Source organism: Typopeltis vanoorti, chromosome 17 (assembly GCF_054136105.1).
Source record: "Typopeltis vanoorti isolate ZY-2024b chromosome 17, IOZ_Tvanoo_1.0, whole genome shotgun sequence".
Taxonomy (NCBI): domain Eukaryota; kingdom Metazoa; phylum Arthropoda; class Arachnida; order Uropygi; family Thelyphonidae; genus Typopeltis; species Typopeltis vanoorti.
In genome coordinates this window covers 88330457-88357976 of record NC_143565.1, presented here as the reverse complement: position 1 = coordinate 88357976, position 27520 = coordinate 88330457, and the positions used below count along the sequence as shown (strand labels likewise).

The following is a 27520-nucleotide window of genomic DNA, read 5'->3' as shown; positions in this document are numbered from 1 at the left end:
ACAATGGAAGAGTGGAAAAACAGTCGTGGTCCAATGAGTCACAGTACACTTTGTTCTGTACAGATGGTAGGCAAAGCTTGGTGGAAGCAGAACACTTTCTGCTTACCACTAAAGGAGGTTCAACACAGTGGAGATGGTGTACAACCAACTTTTCAAAATAAAAGTATAGATGCCATGCAACCTTATCTTACACCCGATTTTGCATCAAATTTCTAAATTCCTTCAATTCTAACTGGTGACTTACAACTTAAATATAGACTGTATTTCTCTGTGTAATGTTTTCTAATTAATCCATCTAATTGTAGTGTTCTGAAAAGCATTTATCCGAGCATCTTGTCATAAGTGTTTTCCAGACTTGACTTAAAAATACAGATCCATGTTACATTCCCATGATTTCTCAACTACTTGTCATAGAGTGAAAATCTGATCTTGACAACCTCTATTGGGGTGCTTAAGGTTCAAAGCTGTATAACTGAGAGGAGACCTCCACATAGCCTTTAAAGGAATGCGGAGAACCGACCAGGGCTTCTGACCTAATGTCCAATCCTCACCTTCTCGTGGTGCACCCTGTTGGGTATCTACTTTGATACTGAACGAACGAGGATGGGCTGGCAATTTGGGATTTAGCCGACCAAATTGTATTCTTATTGGTTAAACCAAAATAAAAAATGATGGTACAACATGACAAAATTTCATGCCGGCTGGGGCGTCGCCCGGTTAAACAAGGCCCCCGTTGTTTTCGCCAGGGAACCAGGGCGAACAGCGAAAAGTCAGCTACTGGAACAAATCTGAAAACAAACCCCAACTCAACATCACCAGAGTTAAAGATCGGTACTATCAACGTAAGAAGCCTGAATGGCAAAGAAATGGAGCTAGCTGAGGAATTAGATAAGTACCAGATCGACATAATAGGGGTGACTGAAACAAAAAAGACCAAAACTGGTGAGATCTTTCTGAGCAATAAATACAAAATGTTATATTCAGGCAATAACAATCAAGGAAAAGAAGGAGTAGCCATAGTATTCAACACAAAATACGAGGCTAATCTTCTTGAATGGCAGTCAGTCTCAAGTAGAGTAATGTGGGCAAATATGAGAATGGGGAAGTGGACAATGAGACTTATTTGTGCCTATGGTCCCACAGAAGGTTCTACTAAGGTAGAAGTGGAGGAATTTTTTGAGGCTTTAGAAAAAGCAACTGACACAATGAAAAAGGAAAAGTTGGTCCTTGTTGGAGATCTAAATAGTAGAGTAGGAAATGATTGCGAGACATACAAAAATATTTTGGGAAAATTTGGAGAAAAAGAGCAAGGCTAATAATAATGGCAGATATCTGTTGGATTTCTGCTCAGGACATGGACTGGTTATTACTAACACCATGTTCCAACATAAAAATGTGCACAAATTCACATGGAGAGAAGAGGCCAGGAATAAGAAAAGTCTCATTGACTATGTTATTGTTGATAGTGATGTTTTCTCCCTGGTGCAGGACACCAGAGTGTACAGAGGATTTGAAATTGGAAGTGATCACTATTTAGTCTTGAGCAGGATAAAATTGAATTTCATATTGAAAAGAATAACATGTAAGAAAGTTTTAAAGCGAATAAAAGTTGAGCAGCTCTCAGATGTGAACTGTAGACTAAAATACAGAAAGATTATTGAAACGAAAATGAAAGAGTTTGAGAACAGGAATCAAACCTTGGAGATTCAGTGGCAAACTCTGAAGAAAACATTGATTGATTCTGCCAGAGAAGCATGTGGTGAGGTTGTGTGCAAGGATAAAAAAATCAGAACTCCCTGGTGGACACAGGGAGTTAAAGAGGCAGTGAAGGAAAAGAAGAAAGCATATCAAAAGTTCCTGGCAAATAAGTCAGCTTTTATCATCATCATCATCATCATCAAATTCCTGCCATGTACCCTCAAGGGGTGTACAGGTATGACAGTACTACATGAAAAAATTACATCATTACTAACTTCCTGTCTACAATTTTCCTCCAAATCAGTCTGTTACTTGTCAAGACTCCAACATTATCAGATCTTATATTTCTATCGTCTAAGGCACTCTGTACCGTATCAATCCACCTATATCTTGGTCTTCCTCTGGGTCGTTTTCCTGCCAACCTGGCAGAGAACACTTGTTTTGCTAATCTTTCCTCTCCCATTCTATTTAAGTGACCATACCACCTGAGATTAGCTCTGCTAACAGATTCCTGGATGCTGACAATGTCAAGTTCTTTCCTAATATCCTCATTTTTAATATGATATTGCCATTGATGCCATCTGTTCACGCCTCTAATCTTTCTCAGGACTCTCATATCTGCGGTCTCTAGTCTTTGGTCAAGTGTTTTACTTCTGACCCAGCTCTCAGATCCATAAGTTAAAACTGGTTTGAACACTGTCTTGTATACAGCTAATTTAGTCTTCCGACTAATTTCTTTTTTATTCCATATGAATTTATTCAATTGACTTCCCACCATACCAGCTTTGCTGATTCTGTTGTCTATTTCCATATTTAATTTACCATCTTCAGTAAAAATCGTGCCTAAGTAGCTGAAATGTTTTACTTGTTCCACAGGTTCTCCATTCACAACACAGTTGACATTTTCAATGATTCTGCCTATTTTCATTGTTTTTGTCTTTTTATTGCTGACCTTCATACCATATCTATTACAACAGCTATTCAATTTAGTCAGCGAATCTTGCAGACTTGTAGCGGATTTATTTAGAAGTATAACATCATCCGCATAAAGCAAAGAGCTGACATTAACATCTCCAATTTTGATATCAGGTTTAATACCACATTCCTTCATAATGTGATCCATATAGATAATGAATAACAGAGGGGATAATGTACATCCTTGTCTCACACCACATTTAACATTAAACCATCTTCCTGTACTTCCTTCAATTCTAACTGCTGACTTACAACCCAAATAAAGACTAAGTATTGCTTGATATAATGCCCCATTGACACCATATAACTGCAGCGTATTGAATAGCTTCTCTCTTGGCACCTTGTCATATGCCTTTTCCAAATCGACAAAACTTAAATACAGATCTTTGTTATATTCCCATGCTTTCTCGACTATTTGTCGCAAAGTGAAGATCTGATCCTGACAGCCTCTATTTGGCCTGAATCCAGCTTGTTCTTCACCAAGCTTTTCTTCCACAATTCTTCTCAACCGTTTCTCAAGTATACTTGCATAGATCTTGCCAGGAACACTCAGTAGGGAAATACCTCTGTAATTCTCACATTCAGTTTTATTTCCCTTTTTATATATGGGTACTATGAGAGCTCTACTCCAATCATCAGGAATTCGTCCCTCTGTCCAGGCTTTCTGAACTATGCAGTGCAGCCACTGTAAGACTCTTATACCACCATGCTTCAGCATTTCTGGTCGAATATCATCTACTCCTGCTGCCTTTCCACATTTCAAGCCTTTGATGGCTTTTTCTACTTCAAGTATGGATATGTATTCCTGACTGCATGCCTGGTCAGTGTTTTTTATCACTGTGCTGTCATCACTGCTTGTTTCATTTAGCAGTTTTTCAAAGTAATTACTCCATACTTCAAGGATATCTTTTTCTCCTGTTTTCATGTCACCTTTATCATCTCTAATTCCTTTTACAGCACTCTTTCCTCCATTCCTAAGCTTCTTCAACAACCTCCAGAATATTTTGCCACCTTCTTGATATTTATTTTCTATATTCTTGCCAAAGTCCTCTCATGACTTTTGTTTAGCTAGTTTTACACACTGTTTAGCTTTCTTACATTTGTCTCTGTATTCTGTAAGAATAAAAGCTGACTTATTTGCCAGGAACTTTTGATAAGTTTTCTTCTTTTCCTTCACTGCCTCTTTAACTTCCTGTGTCCACCAGGGAGTTCTGATTTTTTTATCCTTGCACACAACCTCACCACATGCCTCTCTGGCAGAATCAATCAATGTTTTCTTCAGAGTTTGCCACTGAATCTTCAAGGTTTGATTACTCTTACAGAATACAGAGACAAATGTAAGAAAGCTAAACAGTGTGTAAAACTAGCTAAAAAAAAGTCATGGGAGGACTTTGGCAAGAATATAGAAAATAAATATCAAGAAGGTGGCAAAATATTCTGGAGGTTGTTGAAGAAGCTTACTAATGAAGGAAAGAGTGCTGTAAAAGGAGTTAGAGATGAAAAAGGTGACATGAAAACAGGAGAAAAAGATATCCTTGAAGTATGGAGTAAATACTTTGAAAAACTGCTAAATGAAACAAGCAGTGATGACAGCACAGTGATAAAAATCACTGACCAGGCATGCAGTCAGGAGTACATATCCATACTTGAAGTAGAAAAAGCCATCAAAGGCTTGAAATGTGGAAAGGCAGCAGGAGTAGATGATATTCGACCAGAAATGCTGAAGTATGGTGGTATAAAAGTCTTACAGTGGCTGCACTGCATAGTTCAGAAAGCCTGGACAGAGGGACGAATTCCCGATGATTGGAGTAGAGCTCTCATACCCATATATAAAAAGGGAAATAAAACTGAATGTGAGAATTACAGAGGTATTTCCCTACTGAGTGTTCCTGGCAAGATCTATGCCAGTATACTTGAGAAACGGTTGAGAAGAATTGTGGAAGAAAAGCTTGGTGAAGAAAAAGCTGGATTCAGGCCAAACAGAGGCTGTCAGGATCAGATCTTCACTTTACGACAAATAGTCGAGAAAGCATGGGAATATAACAAAGATCTGTATTTAAGTTTTGTCGATTTGGAAAAGGCATATGACAAGGTGCCAAGAGAGAAGCTATTCAATATTCTGCAGTTATATGGTGTCAATGGGGCATTATATCAAGCAATAATTAGTCTTTATTTGAGTTGTAAGTCAGCAGTTAGAATTGAAGGAAGTACAGGAAGATGGTTTAATGTTAAATCTGGTGTGAGACAAGGATATACATTATCCCCTCTGTTATTCATTATCTATATGGATCACATTATGAAGGAAAGTGGTATTAAACCTGATATCAAAATTGGAGATGTTAATGTCAGCTCTTTGCTTTATGCGGATGATGTTATACTTCTAAATAAATCCGCTACAAGTCTGCAAGATTCGCTGACTAAATTGAATAGCTGTTGTAATAGATATGGTATGAAGGTCAGTAATAAAAAGACAAAGACAATGAAAATAGGCAGAATCATTGAAAATATCAACTGTGTTGTGAATGGAGAACCTGTGGAACAAGTAAAACATTTCAGCTACTTAGGCACAATTTTTACTGAAGATGGTAAATTAAATATAGAAATAGACAACAGAATCAGCAAAGCTGGTATGGTGGGAAGTCAATTGAATAAATTCATATGGAATAAGAGATAAATTAGTCGGAACACTAAATTAGCTGTATACAAGACAGTGTTCAAACCAGTTTTAACTTATGGATCTGAGAGCTGGGTCAGAAGTAAAACACTTGACCAAAGACTAGAGACCGCAGATATGAGAGTCTTGAGAAAGATTAGAGGCGTGAACAGATGGCATCAATGGCAATATCATATTAGAAATGAGGATATTAGGAAAGAACTTGACATTGTCAGCATCCAGGAATGCATTAGCAGAGCTAATCTCAGGTGGTATGGTCACTTAAATAGAATGGGAGAGGAAAGATTAGCAAAACAAGTGTTCTCTGCCAGGTTGACAGGAAACCGACCCAGAGGAAGACCAAGATATAGGTGGATTGATACGGTACAAAGTGCCTTAGACGATAGAAATATAAGATCTGATAATGTTGGAGTCTTGACAAGTAACAGACTGATTTGGAAGAAAATTGTAGATAGGAAGTTAGTAATGATGTAATTTTTTCATGTAGTACTGTCATATCCTGTACACCCCTTGAGGGTACATAGCAGGAATTTGATGATGATGACTAAAAAAATTTTTTAAGCAACCCCAATTTTCGTCAATTAAGGTTACTTGTTTAATTTATTTAGATATTTACTGTCAAAATGATTCCAACTAAAATTAAATATACCATGCTGACTGATTAAATTTCATGAAAGTTGGCATTTAAGATCTCTTAAAAATGGCCGAATTGTTTTAACTGGACCATTTGTAGGCACAAAACTAAGTAAAATCAAATTATGACTATAGTAGACCAGCCAAAAACAGCTCTATATTCATTATGTTGAATTTTTTCTTGACAATTATTCATAAGACTATTACACTTTTTTATATAATCTTTATTAAGTAGCTTTATTTTATCCTCCTACATGTTTCGCCAATCTGTTTCTATTGGCATCCTCAGGGAATACAAACTAGTAAGCTAAAATGAAGGTTACAGACTAGGTTATAACTGATGGTTCTAATTCATACAAAAAATTGGTATTGTGCGTGACAATGTGCGTGTCTCGTTAACATGATTTATTCGTAATGGCTCATGACGTAATTGTTATGAAAGTTCATTTCTTTGATGTTTAATGAATGAATTTTGTATGAATTAGAACCATCAGTTATAACCTAGTCTGTAACCTTCATTTTAGCTTACTAGTTTGTATTCCCTGAGGATATCAATAGAAACAGATTGGCGAAACATGTAGGAGGATAAAATAAAGCTACTTGATAAAGATTATATAAAAAAGTGTAATAGCTCTATATTCAATTATGACAATAAAGGGTCAAAAGAATGCCACTGAAAAACTTTTTTTTAATATGTCTTTAATACTAAGAAACTTAGTCTTGATACGATCTCAGGATTTACATAGCACATTCTTAAGAGTGGAGAACCACCCTGATAAATATTTAACTCTCACCATCTCTGAAGTATATACACACACACATCAGTAATTGGATGAATGCAAAGTGCCCATTGAAAATTAACTGATATATTTCTTCCATACAGACGTTTCAGTGGTTAACTTATTGTACAATAGCAGGCACATAAAAAAAATACAGTGCTGGAGTAGATAGTAAAATACAGTAATCTACTGTATTTTACTGTATTTATCAGAATGAAGAGTTCTGATAATCAAAGTACAATTACATGGTGTGCTATCAGAAGTCAGTTGGCATGCAAGGATCAGGTAATTGAAGGATCATTGTTTTGAAGGTTGGATACATGGTAGATTACTTTAGTTCTTTCATTTAGGATAGGCAAAATAGAGATAAAGCACTAGATTCAAATATTATTATTATAATATGGATGTTGTTCTAGTCAAAGAACTGCAAAAATTCTTTGAAAGAATATCGAAATTGTTAACTCACAAGAAGAATGATACAGTAATGCAACTGAATGTTTAATGCATAATTTCAAACATTTACATATTTGAGATAACTATAATATACTTCTTTGTGTGCAAAACAATTACTGTAATAATATTAAGTATAGAAAATTAAACAATAGCAACATACTTTGTAAATTCTCAAACATCTGCTCATGTTCTGTGGAAGAATGAAACCTACAGAAAACCTGCATGTTTTCTTGGAACTCTCTATTATAAAAATAATAATAATAAAATAAATATAGAAAAAATCATTTATGACCATAATTGAAAACAATATTCTACCACAAATAAAGAATTACAAGAAATTATTATTATTATTATTTTTTTTTTTTATAAAATTGCTGTAGGTGACAGGTTTCCAAATCATTATACCTTGTGCACTTAAAATATTTTTTTATAAATTTGTCCCAGGAGCATGAAATTTAAGAAGCATTGCGGCAATACTTTGGAACACATACAAGAGTTGGCTTCTTGTATGTTATATTGTCAGTGAATTTAAATTTTAAAAATATGATCAGTCCTCGAGCTATGAAGTATGCCACTTACAAATCCATCCCATTAACACATTCACCAAATACCACCTGACTTCTGCAACCAATGGATCAGGAAGTTATTGCTGACTTCAAGACATTTAAAGAAATATTTTTTCTAAAGATATTGCTGTCACCAATGGTAAGAAAATCCTCAGAGATTTTTGGAAGGAATATAATATCTTGCAGATGTAGCATGGAGTGAGGTGATAGTGTCAGACTTGTATTTAGAAGCAGAAATCTGCAGAAAATATATGCAACAAAGACAAGAAAGTGTTGCTAGCTGACAATTTGGAGTTGAAGGTTGACAAGTACTTGAAGTACAAGTAAATGAAGTACTTATAGAACTAGAAGAATAGAAAGTTGCAAAAGAAGAAGAAGAAAAGAGGAAGAAGCAAAATAATGAAGGCAATCTTCCAAAAAATGCTACCAGTAAAAAAATTGGCAGAGGCATTTGCCTCTGTTAATAAGGCAATTCGGTTGTTTCAGGAAATGGACCCCAACATGGAGAGTTTTTGCAAATTATGCATGTTGCAACTGCTTGTTACAGAGATTTTTATGCAGGAAAGAAAAGGCAAACAATGCAGACTATATAATGCATAGTTTTAAAGAAGCTCATCCCTGCTGTCTGAAGTACAAGGTTGAAGTTTTGGAAACTGTGATGTTACTTCCAATTCCCATTGAAAGCATGCTATAGTCCATATGGTACTAATGTGCTATAAGTTGACAAACAAACTATTACCTGAAAGAGTGAAGATGACAAAATGAATTTTAAGAAGTGAAAAGTACTACAAATTTAAAGATATCAACTTATTCAGCAGTGGTTGTTCAAATGTTCTAAAATCCCAAAACAGGCAAAATATGCATGCCTTTTTAATTTTGGTACTGCAAACATGATTTATCTTGCTATCATCTAAACAACAAGATGAAAAGTTGAATATTTGTGCATTCTCTCTTTTGACTAACTAGAAACAAAGCAAATCTAATACATAACAATGCAAAAAGCAGATTTAAACTACTTGGGAGGGAGCTTGAAAAACTACACTTAGTGCATATTTCTCTCTAATATTTATTTAATTGTAAATTCCATGCTTATGAAAGTGATCATAGCAATGTTGTTATGAGGTTCTTACTTTACTTACTTACTGTCCTTTTCCGTGTTTCCACAACAACCTCCAGGAGTCTCTATTTCTTGCATGGCTGGTGAGCTGTTTATATGTTTGTAATCCAGAGTAGACCTTTATTGATGTTTATCCATTTAGTTCTTGGTCTTCATTTTTTTCTTTTAATGTTGCATACAGAGCAAGGTTGGGTAGCCTTTTTTGATGACATTCTCTCGACATGTCCATACCACTGAAGTTGTCTTCTTTTGTTCTTTTCTATTAATGAGTCTGTATATTTTAGGTCTTATCTTACAGTTCATTTGTTTTCTTTTCTGTCCATTTTGTTTTATTTATTTTTCTGAGACATTTCATCTTGAAAGCCTCCAGTTTTAGTACCTCTGTCTTCTTGAGTGTTCAAGGTTAACAATATGATGGTTCACCTTTCCCAATATAAGTTCTCTCACTTTTGAACACTGCTCAAAGAAAATGTTCTTGGTAAGAACATTGTTCTCACCAGGTGAACATCATAGCAACATTGTTTATAATAACAGAAATGAGAAATGAAGCTATACATCTCAATCACAAATTAACACCATAAACTGGAATACAAGAGTGATACCACAGCTGGAGGAAAATTTTTTTATCACATTGATTTAAAGAATTTATTGACATCATCCACTTACATGAAACTCTTAATATCAAGGATTGATTTTGTTTTTGCAAAATGTAAGACAGTCAATTATACTCTTAATACAGATCTTATAATATCATCATGTTGGAGATTAACGGTGTCTGTATACAGCACACAGAAAGTATTAAAACAGAATTTAATACATCCTATATTTTGTCTCAGACACTGAGACATCTTCAGGGATTACAAAAAAACTAATGTAACATATACTGTGCATCTGTTTAATGATGATGCAAAGTTGGGTAGAGCAATAGTGAATGTCATCATCATCATCATCTTCCTTATACCCTCTTTTACCTTGCGGTGTCGAGGGTCCATTGATGATCGGACCTCACTCCGTTTTTACAGGATAAGGTGGTCAGCCTTATGCCCCGGTGTATCCTATGGCCTGTAGTGTTGAGTTCTCAAGGCCAGTTTGCCTGCTTTGCAGGATGAAAAACCTCAGAATAAACTGGGGGAAAAACCCTGCTGTCCACGCCCAAGACTGGCTAACTTGGCTATGGGTGAAGAAGATCCTTCAGCTCCTCACGTCACCGACGGGAATCGAACCTAGGACACTCCTTCCCCAGGCATATGGTTGCGAAGCGCATAGCCACTAGGCTAACCACGCAGACTAGTGAATGTCATAAGTGTCAAAATTTTGCAGGATGATTTGGATAGTTTGGAGGACTGGGCTAAGGAGAATGAATGTCAAAAATAACCAGAATTGATGGCAAAGGAAAAGAGATCTAAGATGTCAGAAGAAAAAACGTTTTCTAAGAGTGCTAAGGTATCAGTACTGGAGAAAATAGTCAAGATGAAAATACAAGATTGGATAGATGAAAATGGGATACTGTATGGGGGACAGCATGGTTTTGTGAAGGGTAGATCATGCCTCAGTAACTTGCTTACGTTCTATAACACAGTGACGGCAGAACTGGATGAACAGGTTTACAGTGATTCTACTGGACCTTGCTAACGCCTTTGATAAGATATCACATGGAATTCTAATCAGTAAACTGCAGCATATGAGAATGGATATAGGGTTGGTGAGATGGATAGGAGGGTGGTTCATGGAGAGATATCAGAGAGTGGTTTATTCAGGAATAAAGTTCAAAAGACGGCCTGTGACTAGTGGTGTGCCGCAGGGTTCTGTTCTTGGACCACTACTGTTTAATTTGTTCATTAACGATATAGGAAAGGATCCGAGAGGAACTGTGCATCTGTTTGCGGATGATGCAAAGTTGGGTAGAGCAATAGTGAATGTTCAGGATGTCAAAATTTTGCAGGATAATTTGGATAGTTTGGAGGACTGGGCTAAGGAGAATGGATGTCAATTTAATGTGGAAAAATGTAACATTTTGCATTTTGGGGTGAAAAGATTAGCAGCAGTATATCACATTGGTGGAACTGTACTCCAGGAGATTGATGAGGCCAGAGATTTGGGAGTATTGGTGGATAGGGAGTTGAAATTTAGGGGACACATCGCAAAAGTGGCTAAATCAGCTCATCAAATCACTTGGTTGCTGAAAAATACTTTAACAAGCAGAGAAAAACAGGTTATTGTTCCTCTGTATCGAGCCTTGATAAGACCCCCATCTAGACTACTGTGCCTAGATATGGGCACCAGGGTTTCTTCTTGATGGGGAGGAAGTGGAGAGGATCCAGAGACGAGTGACTAAGATAATAGCAGGACTATGGAATGAACCTTATGAGAACAGGTTGGAGATTTGTGGGCTGCAGAAATTGGTTGATAGGCAGAAAAGTGGTGATATGATTGAGACATTCAAATTACTGAAGGGTTTCTATAAGATTAATTCAGAAGATATTTTTGAGAATAGGACTGGTAGTGGGAGGACTAGGGGCCATCCATGGAAGCTTGGTAAGAGTGTGGTTAGCAAGGCTGTTAGAGCTAGGTTTTTTACTTGGAGAGTGGTAAATGAGTGAAATAAGCTGCCAGAGTCTGTTGTGGGTGCCATGACTGTAAATGAGTTCAAGGTGAAGTATGATAGATACTGCGTGAATGTTGAATAGTTGTTCTTGACATGATGTTGGGCCTCCCTCGATGAGTCTAAAGACTCCTTGAAGCTGCCCGTAATAATAATAATAATACACAAATGTCACACAATACTAAGCCATCTACATGGGTGAGTCTGAAGTCCTATCTAGGTGGAGCACCCTCTATTGGCAGTTGTAGGTGGCCTGGAATGTAAAGTGGGATCTCTGATGATTAATGTTTCCCAAATCTTAGGAAGTTTAATGCAACCATATTTATTACATTTGGTTGATTTCTAAGAGCTGCTGCAGATTCTAAAAAATAGTCTCTCTTTTTTGAATTTACTGTGCTGGAGCAGGGTAGTTTTTTCCAAGAGATCCTGTGGGTTGTATCCAAGACATGGTCAGCGAGGCTTGACTGATCATAGTTGTGGTTGCAGATGTATGAGTTGTGTTCCTCTAGGCTAATGGTTGTCTGATCTGCATGTGTCTGTCCAAAGTACGCCAGGTTACAGGAACAGGGTACTTTATAGACTCCAGGCACTGAGAGAAGAGGGAGCTCATCTTTTGTAGAACAGATAAGGTTAGCAAGTTTGCAGTGGGGCTTAAATGCTGTGTGTAGGTTGTATTTTTTTAAAATCTTGGCTATTTTTTCAATGTGCCACAGATATAGGATATGGTGATAGCATTTCTAAACTCTTTCTGAAGATATGGCTGGGGAATGGGAGAGGAACTGATTATTTTTTTAATACTATGATCGCTGTAGCCATTGGAGAGGAAGGTGTTGTGTATGTGGTTGAGCTCAGTTGCAAGGGCAGTTCCACTGGAACAAAGATTGTGGGTTCTCTTGGTTAGAATTTTAATAACGCCATATTGTTGAGCATGGTGGTGGGAGAGTTTGTGAATGTATCTGCCTGTGTGCATAGGTTTTTAATATACAGTGAAGAAAGTGTACCATTAGGAAGGCGTGTAACTGACTAGGAAGGGTAAACTATTGTTCTTTTCCTTTTCAATCGTAAACTGGATTCTTAGATGTAGCCTGTTGAGGTGACTGAGGAAGGATCTAATGAGTCTGGGCCATGAGGCCAAATAGAGAACACATCATTTACATATCTTAGCCAGATAGAAGGTTTGAGAGGGGCTGAGTCTATGGCTCGTTTTTCAAAATTTTCCATATAAAAATTGGCAAGAGGGGTGAGAGGGGGGGGGGGGGACCCATAGCGGTTCCCTCTATCTGCTTGTAGATTTTGTTCTTCCAAGAAAAATAACCAGGATTGATAGCAAAGGAAAAGAGATCTAAGATGGCAGAAGGAAAAACGTTTTCTAAGAGTGCTAAGGTATCAATTAAGGGAATATTGGTAAACAGTGAGATGTCAAAGCTTACCAATATGTGTTATTTAAGGTTAGATTTTCTATTAGGGTTTTAAAATGGGTAGAGTTTTTTTATATAGGATGTGCAAAGTCCAGTGAGGGGGGGGGGGGGTCAGAGAGTTAGCCAGCTGTTTTGACAGTTTGTAGCAAAGTGGCATCTACTATAGGTCTTAGTTGGGAATTAGGTATGTGGATTTTTGGTAAACCGTATATTGGGGGGAGGGGGGAAGAGAGAGAGAGAGAGAGAGAGAGAGAGAGAGAGAGAGAGACAGAAAGGTTTGAGTTTTTTCATAATGTCCGGAGGCCAGGAAGAAACTTTTTTAAAGTAAGTTTTTAACTTGTGTTTTTGTGTGATCATGTTCTAGTGTGATGTAGGTAGAGTGATCTCGGAAGATAATCTCCATTTTTCAATTGTATTCCATGGCATTACCTTTATCCACTCTGGTGAGACGATACTTTTGGCTTTCCATAATTTCTTGAGAGCAGTGTGCTGGCCAGGCGATAAATTACTTTTTGGAGGTGAAGACTGGGAGAGGATGTTGGCGATGTGAAGTCTGATGTTATTTGCGATCTCTGACGCTAAGCGACAGATCCCGCATTCAATATTATACATTACATCTAGCACAGGCACTTCTTTCGGTGCGACTGCGAAATTGTGGCCCAAGGCTATGGGCACTGATGACATTGTCATTGAGCCTTTTGGAAGATAGATTAACTACTGTTTGGAGTGGTTGAATTTGCAGTTGCAGTTTGGATTGTAATACCTGAAGATGTCTCAGTGATTGAGACAAAATATAGGAAGTATTAAATTCTGTTTTAATCCTTTCTGAGTGTATAAAATCAATGAAGCCTCCAACATGATGTCTTCACAGCACTTAAGCCTCAATACGGCTCTTACAATACTCACAACCATGTGTTATCACTACACTTAATAGCGATAACACACAGTTATGTAGTACCTGAAATCTCAAATCAGTTATTTATTCTAACAGTCATTATAAATGTTGACAGTAAGATCTGAATTTTCTGTAGGTCACATTGTTGGCAATTTTTATTGTATCATTATTATTATTACATTACCTAGTAACAATGAGAAAGCTATGAGGTTTAAGTTAGTGAAACTTGGTATTATTACGACAATAAACCTAACTATTTATATTAAAAAATTCTATTTTCAAGTATTTTTCAGCAATATGGGAGCTGTATTAGAATATATGCAGTACAGTGGGTGGTATATCATGATATCTACATTACAGCTTTTCGTTTGCAAAAATCACAGTAATGATTGATACTATCTGCAAATATATATACTTGGAAATAAAGCATTGAACTAACAAGATACATGGATTAAATAAATTAGATATATTTATTTGAACAAATAAATGCACTCAGTGTATTTTATCAAGCCCTGCTCCTCTCCACTCGAGTAGTTTAAACCCACTTTTTGCATAGTTATGTATTAATTTGTATTTGTTTCTAGTTAGTCACAATCAACTTTTCATCAGGTCTTTCACACAATAGCAAAATACACTAGTGTCCAAAAGCTAAGGATGAACTACATTTTACTGCATATGAAAACATTTTCATGACTACAGCCAAATGTGGACATAAATTTATTGCCAGCATACTAATAAATTATATTATTACACAAAAAATGTGTTATAAATTTCGTACAAATTAACCTACAATATGTTTTTGGTAAAAGTTACAAATACAAATTTCCAAATGACGTAGTTAAGGAATTAATGTACAGTGCTTACAGAAAACTATGCAAAGAGACATTTCAGTATGGAATACATCCATCCCTGAACTGCAATTCAGCTCTAACAACATTGTACCATGCTAAATACCAAGTGATTCAGGATTTCTTGAGGCACAATAGTCCACTCCTCCTTCTGAGCAAGGATAAAGTCTTGTTTGTTTTCTGGAGGGGAATTTCGAGCAGCAACGTGTCTCACTACTGCATCCAAACTGTGTTCAATGGGGTTGAGATTTGGGGAGCATGCTGGCCACTCGATTCGATTAATATCCTTGGTCTCCAGAAGCATCTCCACTGCTTATACAATGTCTTGTGACATTGTTATCCATAAAAATGAATTCTTTGCCTGCAGCATCGCAGAACAATCAAACATGATGTTGAAAAAACTTTGTTGCAATATCGTTCACCACTCGTAGTCCCTTTTTACAGCACTTGTAGTTCAGTGAGTCCATTAAGCGTAATGCCCTCCCACACCATGATCCCCAGCACTGCCTTTATCTATCTCTTTCAAGAACATTCTTGCAATGGTAAGCAGTACCACTTTCATAACAAATCAAGTGTGATCTAAAATCAGAGGAAACACTAAAACAACTCTCATCTGTAAAGAGTACATTAGCATATTGGTGCCTTGTTCCAATTTTTATGGATACCACACCACTCAAATCGTGCTCTACAATGAGCTGTCGATAAAGGGATGCATACTACAGGCCTTCAGGCATATAGACCTACTTGTTTCAGACATCTTGCCACAGTTTGTCTGATATCTGAGTAAATGTGCTTGAATGGAGCCAAATTGCAAGCTGACTTGCCATGGTGCATCGATTACATTTTGCTGTTATAACTAAAAATCTGTCTTCATGCTCCATGACAGAGAGGAAATGTCTGGAGCACATTCCATTGGTTTGAAATGCTGCCCAGAGCCTGCATACACTGTGTGAGATTCCAAACTCTCTGACAATATCAGTAATTCTGCAGCCTTCTTCAGTCATCTAGATGATGTCTTTGAGACATTAAGACATCCAGTTTTTTCGGATTTTATCCTTTTGAGTGCTACCATATGACAGCTTTGAGCACGATTTGAAATTTTAATGCATACATGCTTTCTACTCAAAATCATCAGTTGTACAAATTACCACAAGCTGATTTGTCTGAATTCGTGTAATTATTATTATTAAGACACTTCCAGGGAGTCAGAGACTCATTGAGGGAGGCCACATAATACACACACCAGCTATCATACTTATTCTTGAATTCATTCACACCGCTTACACTCACAACATCCAATGGCAATCCATTCCAATCACACACCACCCTCTAAGAGAAAAATCTAGCCCTCACCCCCTTCTTAACAGACTTCATTCTCAACTTCCAAGGATGCCCTCTTGACCTTTCCCCACCCTTCATAAATTGAAATCCTCTATGACCCTTCGGAAGTTTGTAAGTCTCAATCATATCTCCTCTCTTTCTCCTGTTTGCTAGTGTCTGCAGTCTACAAATTCTCAATCTGTCTTCATAGTCAGTATTCCAGAATCCTGATATCATTTTTAGCACTTTCCTTTGTACTCTCTACTTTGTAAGCTCTCCATTCTCTATTCTCTCTCCAATATATCAGAATCACAACGGAAACCAGGAGACCAGACCTGCACACAATAGTTCAAGTGAGGTCTTATCAACACCTTGTAAAGGAGCAAAATTGCATCCTTATCTTTACAGTGAATGTTCATTTCAGCATTGCAGATTACATTTTGAGTTGTATTTACAATCTTTGCCACATGGCCCCTGAACTTCAAATCTATTAACACTCCAAGATCCCTAGCCTCATCAGTTTCTTCTAGCCTAATCCCACCAATATAATATAATCTTCAGCAACAGTGCTCGTCTTTAGGTTTTGGACACTGGTGTATATCATGTAGGTAGCACCAAAATGAAAAAAAAAAAAGATATGCATGCTTTGCCTGTTTGGGATTTTAGAACATCTGAACATCTCAAGCCTCACTTTTCATTTCAGTTATTATAAGAAATGTTGTTATGATGTTCACCTTCCCTTATATTATAAGTTTTCTCACTTTACAACACTGTTCAAAGAAACCAAGAACATGAATTTTAGAAACTCCAGTCTCCTGGATTAAAAGGCTAGATATTATTTGGAGAATTCAAGAGGCTAATGGACAAGAATTCAAGAAGCTTATGACAGGTTTATAAACAATTACTAATATTATTTAAATCTTGTAATGAAGTGATATAAGAAAAAAATCCACTGAAGTATGGAATTTATATGGTATTTTATATCTATGGCTGAATGTAGTGGTTCCTTTGTATGTTTAAAAAAAAAAGCATTTTTTTAGGATAACCATTAAAGATATATTGATTATATAAGATACTTTTATTGTTATCAATTGAGGTGCAAAGTGCTCTCCTGTGATGATGATGATGCAGATATAGCACAAAAAACATGACTGTTTTTTGTTTCGCAAAACATCTATAAAATAGCAATTTATTATTTCTTTCCAATTTTACTGAAAACTTTGATAACATAGTTAAAGAAATCACGAAAAGCATTCAGGATCAGGTTAACTACGTGTCCAGATGATGAATATGTCATCCACAAATCACAACCAAAAACTTTAATTTAGCAAAAAAAAAGTTTCTTCTTCATCTTCAAATTTTTCCTTTTATAGACTGGCTACTGCTGGAGACAAGAGACTATCTATTGCTAACCCATATAACTGTTTCTACAATTCTGCTACATCGGAAGAAAGTGATTTCTAATGCAAAATAGAACTATCATTTGACAGCAGACTAGCTACAATATCTGATGACAACATATTAATTTTAATTGTGAAGTACTTTTGATAATAGAAAACACTCGTACTGCTAAGTTTTTTCTGTTTTACTTATGTGCAGACCCACATCGTACCATGCAGGAGCTCAAAACAAAATTTGGCAGAACAGGGTGGTTAATCTTATTCCTGTAGTGTGCTATGTCTATATAGTATATTGAGTGTGTGTTTTTCTGGCTAGCTTGTCTGTTCTGCAGTATAAAAACTTCAAGTTTCTATGATTACAAAACCTTGCCACAAAGTATGAGAGCAGCTAACTCACATTCAGATAAAAAGCCGTGGCACATCCTAGACAGGATTTGAACCCAGGTCTTTCCAACAAAAGGACACTGTTGAAACCAAATGATACATCAGAATGGTTAACATGGAAAAAGATGCATCAGAATGGTTAACATGGATATCTGATAAAATATGGAGTTAAAGGGTGGGGATATTTCAGCTGATTTTATGTTTTTAAATCTTGACATATGATTAATCATACTTTTTATTTTTTGACCAAGTTGGGTCTGTTTAATACTGAGTAGGTTGAGGAATCAGAATAAACTTGCTAATTTAGTTTCATAATCAGCTGTCTTTGGTAAATGGCCTACATAAGGCAAATGGAATAGTGATGAGACATGGTTGTTTATGCATAAGTTAGTGCTATTTCCATTCCAGTCAATAAACTCTCCTCCATGTAACAATGCTCCATTGAATAGAGATTAAAAACAACAGCCCTACATCCTTTATTCAAAAAATCTAAGAGCCTGGGGTCTAATGCATATAGTCATCATTGACCACAGAATCTTCTAATCAAAAACCCATCTTTTACATACATGCCACTTCAAACTTGAGCACTCAATTCAAAGAGAGCATTGAAATGTTACTTCATAATGTGAACTGGAACTAAAATAAGACTTTCCCAAAATCTTGTTTCCTTACCAAAATTTTGAGAAAGTCTTATCCCAACTAATCATAACTAATAACCCTTTTCTTATGCATCAACTTTATGTCTACTATACTATGCCTAAGAGCCTCCGTAGCAGTCAGTACAGACGAAGCCCTTTGGCTGGAAAGACCTTGGTTCGATTCCTGTCAGTCTTTATCTGGTCTCTCTCGACTAAAGCTGAATTAGCCAGTCTCATATGGAGGTAGCAGGTTTTTTTCCCTCTCCCCGAAACTTAGGTTTTTTTTGTTCCTCAAAATAGACAAATTGGTCAGTAGAACACACACAATTTACAGACAAGAATACTTAGAGGCACAGAGGTAACCGCCTTATCCTATTTCCTAACTGTCTTGTATTACGGTTAGGAAATCCAAGGATACTTGAAAGGTTGTGGGCACTCAAGTGCATGTTAAAGACACTGATGAATGAATGGATACTATGCCTAATCTAGCATGTAGCTCAAATCTTGTTTGTGAAATCAATTGCTGTTATTTTATGTTTTTAAAATATCAGTTATACTGAGGATGAATTGTAAGTTTCATATCAAAATATTTTTATTAACATTAGCAATAAACTTTCTTGTATCTACATGTTCATACATATATTGAGAGTCTAAAAAGAAAGACCAAATACTATTCCTGTCTGGTGATTTGTGTATTATCTAGGATAAGAGAAGGTGAATTTCAATTCTTTTTGTGTGAAAAAGGACAAGATCGTGTTTTGGTATCACTAAAAGTACTAGGTAATCCTCATCCCATCAAAGAATAGTATGAAGATCTGTGTTTAAGTTTTTTTTTTTGAAATCCATGATGATTGGCCATTCCACAGGTTGTCAAATGAGTAAGAGCAATAGTGTATACTACTATCCTCTTCATATTAATATCAGAATAAGATGTGGTAAGTGGGTTCAAGTGTAATAGATATACTATTTTTAGGAATGACAGAAGAGATAGGAGAGGAGGAGTGCTACTAATGATATCAGATAATATCAGAAGTCCAGTTATATATCTGGCAATAAACAATGCCCAAGAAAACAATGATGGTAATAATGTCTCATGTAGCAGTGAGTTTGAGTCTATCTGGTGAGTACAGGTTAACAGAATGAAATACATGGTGGGGGTGTTGCTACAGACCTGGCAGCTCAGTTGCAGGGACAAAGAAATGCATTGCCAATTTAGCTTTATTGGTACCAAACGAATGATATTATGGGTGACTTTAATTTTCCAAACATTGACTGGGTAGAAGAGAAATCTCGTGATAAGAAAGAAGAGGAATTTATTGAATTGTTGAAAGACAACTTTCTCAAGCAGCATGTGAAAGAAGGAACTCTAGGTCAAAGAGTGTTGGATTTGCTCACGGCGTCAGAAGGGGTCTCTGTCAAGAATATGGCTATTATGCTTCAATTAAAGCAGGTTACATGCTGAACTACAAAGCTGGAAATTATGATCAACTTAGGAGAATACTATCTTTGGTCCCATGGTATCAGTAACTGAATGGGAAAAATATCAGCAATGCATAGGAATCTTTGAAAAAAGTGCTTAAATGAGACAGTATTGAATGTATCCCTAGTGTTTGAAGAATAAATAGGTTGGGAGTGAAATGGATGTGCAACCTTATTAAGCAAGAGATCCACAAGAAGATGATAATGTGGAAAGAATATCGTGAAAATAAGAGTGAGAGGAGTTATGAAATATATAAAGCTCAGGCCAAAAAAGTAACGAGTATTGTGCAGAAAGCTAAATCAGAGAATGAAAAGAAATTGGCCATGCAAGCAAAAGAAAGAATGAATGTGGAAGAATAACTTTATTGAATGCAGATAATGAGATTGTTCAATTAAAGAGTGATCACTTTGCTAAAATATATCAACTAGGTGTATGTAACATGGTGCAGAGTGCCACTGCTACATTAGATGAAGAGTTAGAGGTTCATGAAAATGAGGTTGAAGAGCTGTTGCATAACCTGGATAAGAATTTGTCTATAGGGACAGATGGAATATCAGCTCATTTGTTAACGGAATGTTTAGCCGAATTGGCTACAGCCTTTCGCACATTTGTATAACTTAAGTCTTAGCTCAGGAATGATATCACAGGAATGGAAAGAATTTATGATAGTTCCATTGTACAAGGGTTGTGCAAAAACTAATGTGTCTAACTACTAACCTATCAGTATCTTTGGTGTGGTAGTGAAGATTTTAGAGACGTTGGTAAGAACTCGCATACAGAAATGGGTAGACAAACATGCTATACTCTCCAAGGAACAGCATGGATTTACTAAAGGAAGGTCATGTTTTCGCAATTTGTGCATATTTTTATAAACAATGTTACATCTGAGTTGGATAAAGGGAATGGATACACTATGATAATATTGGATTTTTCTAAGGCATTTGATAGGATACCATATGAAAGTTCATTGTGTAAACTGGAGGATATGGGATAATCTCTTGACTTGGATCAAGGGAGGGATGACAGACAAATATCAAAAAGTGGTATACAGTGGGTGTAATCTGCCAGATTTAAGGTGACCAGTGGTGTACCTCAGGGTTCAGTCCTTGGGCCATTATTGTTCAATCTATACATTAATGATATCAGGCAGGGCAATCAGGGATGCTACTGATATTCAGCAATTACAAAATAATTTGAATAGACTGGAAATTTGGGCAAACAAAATGGCTGCCAGTTTAATGTTAATAAGTGTAAAGTTATGCACTTTGGTATGATTAGAGTTCCAGTGGCATATTATATTAGCAGGGTTATGCTACAAGAAAAGAAACTGAAGAGGCATTGGATCTTAGTGTACTGGTGGATAGGAATTTAAAGTTCAAAGGTCACACAGCAAAAGTTGCAAATACAACTCAAAGGATAATTGTGATGTTGAAGCAAACCTTGACATGTAAGGATAAGGAAATCATTTTGCCTCTTTATAAGGCTTTGATAAGACCACACATGGATTATTGTGTGCAGATTTGGTCTCCCAGGTTCCAAGGGGATAAAGAAGCTGTGAAAAGGGTGCAAAGAAGAGTTACAAAGATGATATCTGGATTAGGGGATTCAGATTATGAGGACAGATTACGAGTATGTGGATTGCAGACTGTGGTTAAGGAGAAAGATGGGTGATATGATAGAGGTCTATAAACTTGTGTGTTTTATAGGATATCAACTGATGAAAGATTTTGTTAAATGGAAGGTGGGGAGAACAAGGGGACATCCATGGAAGTTAGGTTTGCTCACAGTCAAGAAAGGGGTAAGAGCTAGGTTTTTCTCCCAGAGAGAAGTGAGTGAGTGAGTGGAATAATTTGTCCTTAGGGACAGGGAGTGCATCTAGTGTGAATGAATTTAAGGGAAGGTAAGACAGCTGGTTTGGGTGATTTATTTATAGCCTCCCTCGATGAGTCCTCGACTCCCTGGAGGTCTCAGATAATAATAATAATAATAATATCTGTTTCCTTCAAACACCTCTGTCTTGAGCAACAAGTTCAGCTTCTCTATCTCTTCCATCCAGCCATTCTTCTTCTTCCCTTTTCTGTCATTCTCTGCTGAGTTAATTTAGGCCTTCCCCTTTTACTTCTGGGATCCATGTCAAAGCCACTCTAGGAATCTCTTTGCTATACATTCTCGGTGTCCAATCCATTTCAAAATCTGCACTTATTTCATCAGTGATTTGGTTTTACTCAGTCAGTTTATATAAGTCATCATTTGTTATACGTTGGAGCCAAAATATTTTAAATATTTTCTGCAGACATTTTGTTTGAAAACTATTTCATTTACTTCTTGTTTTTTAGTCAGTTTCCATGTCTCTGATTCATAGAAGAATGCATCCTTAACACTGCTATTAAAGATCTTTATTTTGGATTTATTATGATATTTGGAAGATTTCCATCATCATCAAATTCCTGACATTTACCCTCAAGGGGTGTACAGGATATGATAGTACTACATGAAAAATTTACATCGTTACTAACTTCCTACCTACAATTTTCCACCAAATCAATCTGTTAGCTGTCAAAGCTACATTATCAGATCTTATATTTCTATCTTCCAAGGCACTTTTTACCATATCAATCCACCTATATCTAGGTCTTCCTCTGGGTCTTTTTCCTGCCAACCAGGCAGAGAACACTTGTTTTGCTAATCTTCCATCTCCCATTCTGTTTAAGTGACCATACCACCTGAGATTAGCTCTGCTAACACATTCCTGGATGCTAACACTGTCAAGTTCTTTCCTAATATCCTCATTTCTAATATGATATTGCCATTGATGCCATCTGTTCACGCCTCTAATCTTTCTCAAGACTCTCATATCTGCGGTCTCTAGTCTTTGGTCAAGTGTTTTACTTCTGACCCAGCTCTGAGATCCATAAGTTAAAACTGGTTTGAACACTGTCTTGTATACAGCTAATTTAGTGTTCCGACTAATTTATCTCTTATTCCATATGAATTTATTCAATTGACTTCCCACCATACCAGCTTTGCTGATTCTGTTGTCTATTTCTATATTTAATTTACCATATTCACTGAATATCGGGCCTAAGTAGCTGAAATGTTTTACTTGTTCTATAGCTTCTCCATTCACAATGCAGCTGATGTTTTCAATGCTTCTGCCCTATTTTCATTATCTTTGTCTTGTTATTGCTGACCTTCATACCACATCTATCACAACAGTTATTGAGTTTAGTCATGGAATCTTGCAGACTTGTAGTGGATTTATTTAGAAGTATAACATCATCTGCATAAAGCAAGGAGCTGACATTAACATCTCCAATTTTGATATTAGGTTTAATACCACTTTCCTTCATAATGTAATCCATATAGATAATGAATAACAGAGGTGATAATGTACATCCTTGTTGTTTATTTTTTTAACGGTATATATTAGAACACAGAAAAATAAGTAAATAATTAATTTATTAACTTATTGCTGATATTTCGCTGGTGTTATAACCAGCATCTTCAGAGCACAAAAACACACCTACGCACCACATTCAGAATGTGTTGCAAATTAGCAACCCTTATCCGCTCACCCAAGAACAGCATTCCCCCTTTATCACATCCAGGAGTCTACGAAGTACCCTGATCATGTAATCAAGCCTACTACAGTCAAACAGAAAGAACTGTGAATATCCGCATCAGCGAACACAAAAGATACATCCGGCATTATCACTATGGCAAATCGGTACTAGCAGACCATGCTCTATATACCCCTGTACACAGGATCAACTGGAAGAACACAAAAGTACTGCACAGAAGCTCTTACAAGTCGGAGAGATTGTTTTCAGAGGCAACAGAAGCCCTGAAACACACTCCAAATATAGCTGTATAAATTTGCCTAAAATCTGGGAGACAGTCATCTTAAGAAAAAACTAGTACCAGATTTTTTCTCTGTTTAGGACTCTAGTCTTATGTGATAGCTGCAATTTTTTCAGATAGAGGTCGCCAAAATCAGGACTCTAGTCTTTGTGTTGCTGCTACAATTGCTGCTATAATATTTCTAATATATTGAATCTGTTCTTTATCTCCAAAGCAAACTTTTCTCTTAGTTCTTTAATTTTTAATTTTTCAATATCAAATGCAGTTCTTGAACTTCTTTTCTTTCTTAATACACTTTGAAGTTTTAATTTCAACTTCGTCACTAACAAGAAGTGGTCAGAACCAATATCTGCACCACGTTTGACTCTCACATCAAGCATGGATCTTACGAATTTACTGTTGATAGCAACATGATCAATTTGGTTTCTTGTACTGCCAGTGCAATCCAAGTCAATTTATGTATTTCTTTATGCTTGAATTTACTTCCTCCAATGACAAAGTTGTTCATTGCCATTTTCATTTCGGTATCCACAAGCCTCGAAACCTAAGGATTTTTCTTCTACACATGACCTTTTACCCACTTTTGCATTAAGATCGTCAATGAGCATTATCATATCATGTTTTGGAATAGAATTTATTACCTTTTGGAGTTGCTCATAAAAGTATTCTTTTATTTCTTCATCTGCATCATTAGTAGGTGAGTAAACCCACACAACAGAAAGTTTGATAAATTTGGAATAGAACCTGGCTTTTATAATTCTCTCGTTTACTGGTTCCCATTCGATCAAGCTTTTGGTTACTTTTGGGTTCAATATTAACACAACTCCTTTTTCATGCTTCTCCTCTGATCTGGAGTACAGTATTGTCTTGTTGTCTTTAGTTATAAGTCTACCAAAACCAGTCCATCTGAGTTCGCTGATGCCTAAAATGTCTAACTTGTAATTGTCCATTTCATTTGTTACCTGCCTAGTTTTTCCTACCTGATACAGTGTTCTGACATTTCATGATCCAATCTTTAAAATTTTTTGTGGCTTTTTCAACAACAAGGGTTCCGAAAAGCTTTCCCCTTGATGTGTCATATATACGCTATCCACATCAGACCAGGCTAGATAACCATCTTCTGGGGGTCTCGCAAGTCACATCTGTTGCCAGAAGCATTTGTTCATCCAGATTTAATTTACAGTTTCCGTAATCAGATAATTTTTACAGGGAGGGGGTGATTAGCCCTTCGCCCACCCCCCAAAGGAGACCCAGCTATACCCATGGGGACTGGGTCTCCATTTATCACCTCTTACGATACGCAGGAGTGCAGTTGGGGTATTCTACTACCCAGCCCAACACGGTGGATCTTGGTGAAATACTGGCTTATTAATCTAATCAGCTAAATAACTTTAGTTAATTATTAGGTTTACACATCTGTTATTTCATTAAATAACATCAATCATAATAATCAACATTCAAGCATCCATAATCAGACTGGAACAAGAACTCCGAGTAGTCAAAGATGCACTTCAAGAATGGCTACAATAAGGAACACTTAAAACATGTATTATTATCATTACATGATACTTCCAAGTAGTCCAAAGACTCATCAAGGGAGGGCACCTACTCTGCAATTTTCTGTCTCCACCACTCAATCCACCAACTACAGCAAATCACAACTGCCATCATCATCATCTGCACCAACACCATCTACTGCTCATCACTATCACTAATATTTTCACAGGCAATCACTAACATCCGTGCCCATGGTGGGATTCAAACCTGCAGCCTTTTTTGGCAAGAGAGCAGATACGCTAACCACTCGGCAAATATAAATATATATATATATATATATATATATATATATACATTTTTTTTTTTTTTTTTTTTTAATTATACTGTCCTAAGAACTTCTGGAGATATTATAGTAACTAAGCGATTGTAAGCAGCAGTCACTTTGCCATTTGTGAGGGGGTAGCTTAAAGTGTTGAGATATCAAAGTTGCATTCAACCCTATAAATCCATTAAGATCAATCTTTTAATCTCCTAAGTTTTCATAACTTTTATAGAAGCATCCCGGTATAATATCAGATAAATTATTCATACGATATTTTGGCCAGAGGATAATGCTTTTGAGACTAGGGGTAAAAAAAAATTTTTTTTGTAATAATAATAACACTGGCCAACAAAAAAAATTTTTTTTCCTGCTAATTATGATCTGACACTTGTTTTTTTACTAATTTGGGTGCGCTGATTTCAAATATCAAATCCATTTTTCTCTATCATGTCAGGTTTTTCCTCTGTGGCATTTTCTTTTTGCTAATTTGTAAGTTTTTGATAGTTTTAAGGAGGCAGTACTATTTAGAGGATCAAAAAAATCGATTTTTTAATATTATTTTCTGAAAGTATGTACTTTTAAAAATCTGTTCCTAACTTTTTATCAAGAAATTCGAAAAATTCCCGAAGATATAGCCTATTATTCAAAGCAGTGCACAGATCAGAATTGGAGCGCTCACCGCTCTCGCTTGTTAGTAAACAAATAAATGCGTAAGAACCTGCAACAGCACATACTGGCGCTTTGAATGTGAGAGAGAGAGGCCGATAACCGACCTAATACATTTAGGTGATGAAAAGTAGGCGATGACAACTGCCTAAAACAAATGAATGCTATATGCGTCATAGTGGACAAAGAACGATCGAAATCAGTCAATCGTTAATCGATCGTGAAAGTATGATGAGCACTTATAACGTTTCAATAAAGTCTCTAGTTTTTTTGTCTTGTTAATTGCATGTTAGTTGGCAGTGAAGAAAATACATCATGTCTACTACTCGAAATTGTGTCAATAGTGTAGATTCCTTCTGCTACATTTGTGGCAGCTTTACTATTCCCAGTCAAAGGACAAATATCACTGATTTCGTTAAGAAAGTGTACTTTGCATACTTTGACGTAAAAATTGCAGATCAGGACAAGTCATGGGCTCCAAATAAAGTGTGTAAGTCATGTGTAGAAAATTTACGACAGTGGAGCGAGGGAAAACGCCAAAAATTAGCGATTTTAATGAGAGACCCAAATTTCATCAACTCTATGAGCGAAATTGAGAAAGAGGCCTGGACTTCGTTTACGATGGTGACGAATAATTTTCTTGGAAACAAAAAAGCGTGCAATTACAAAGATCTAATGGAAACAATGCTTGAAATTTTCCAGCGCCTAGGTTGCAACATGAGCATAAAGCTTCATTTCCTATACAGTCATCTTGATAGATTTCCCGAGAATTTAGGTGCTTGCTGTAAGCGATGAACAAGGTGAAAGATTTCATCAAGACTTAAAAACTATGGAAGATCGGTACCAAGGAAGATGGGATTCTCACATGATGGCCGACTACTGTTGGAGTATTCAAAGGGATTGCCAAAACAGAACACACAGCAGAAATTGCTACAAACAAAAATTTATTCCCTGAAACTCGTGTGTAAGTAAAATTGTTATTTTTTTATAAATATTCTTGTAATTTTTAATGAATATTGTTAAGTAGTTATGTATCTAATTATTGGCCTCTCTCACATTCAAAGCACCAGTACGTGTCGTTGCAGGTTCTTACGCATTTATTCGTTTACTGACAAGAGAGAGCGGTGAGCGCTCCAATTCTGATCTATGCACCGCTTTGAATAATAGGCTATATCTTCGGGAATTTTTCGAATTTCTTGATAAAAAGTTAGGAACAGATTTTTAAAAGTACATACTTTCAGAAAATAATATTAAAAAAATCGATTTTTTTGATCCTCTAAATAGTACTGCCTCC

At 36.4% G+C, this 27520-nt stretch overlaps 1 protein-coding gene across 1 annotated transcript in view; it reads right to left on the bottom strand.

The window, feature by feature from the left end:
* LOC150097610 (transcriptional adapter 2-beta-like) overlaps positions 1–27520 on the bottom strand; it is a 226707-nt gene that overhangs the window by 13337 nt on the left and 185850 nt on the right. The window contains exon 13 of the mRNA XM_090406959.1: positions 7373–7452. Within this exon, the coding sequence (XP_090263085.1) occupies positions 7373–7452 (80 nt within the window). The remainder of the gene's footprint in view (positions 1–7372; positions 7453–27520) is intronic.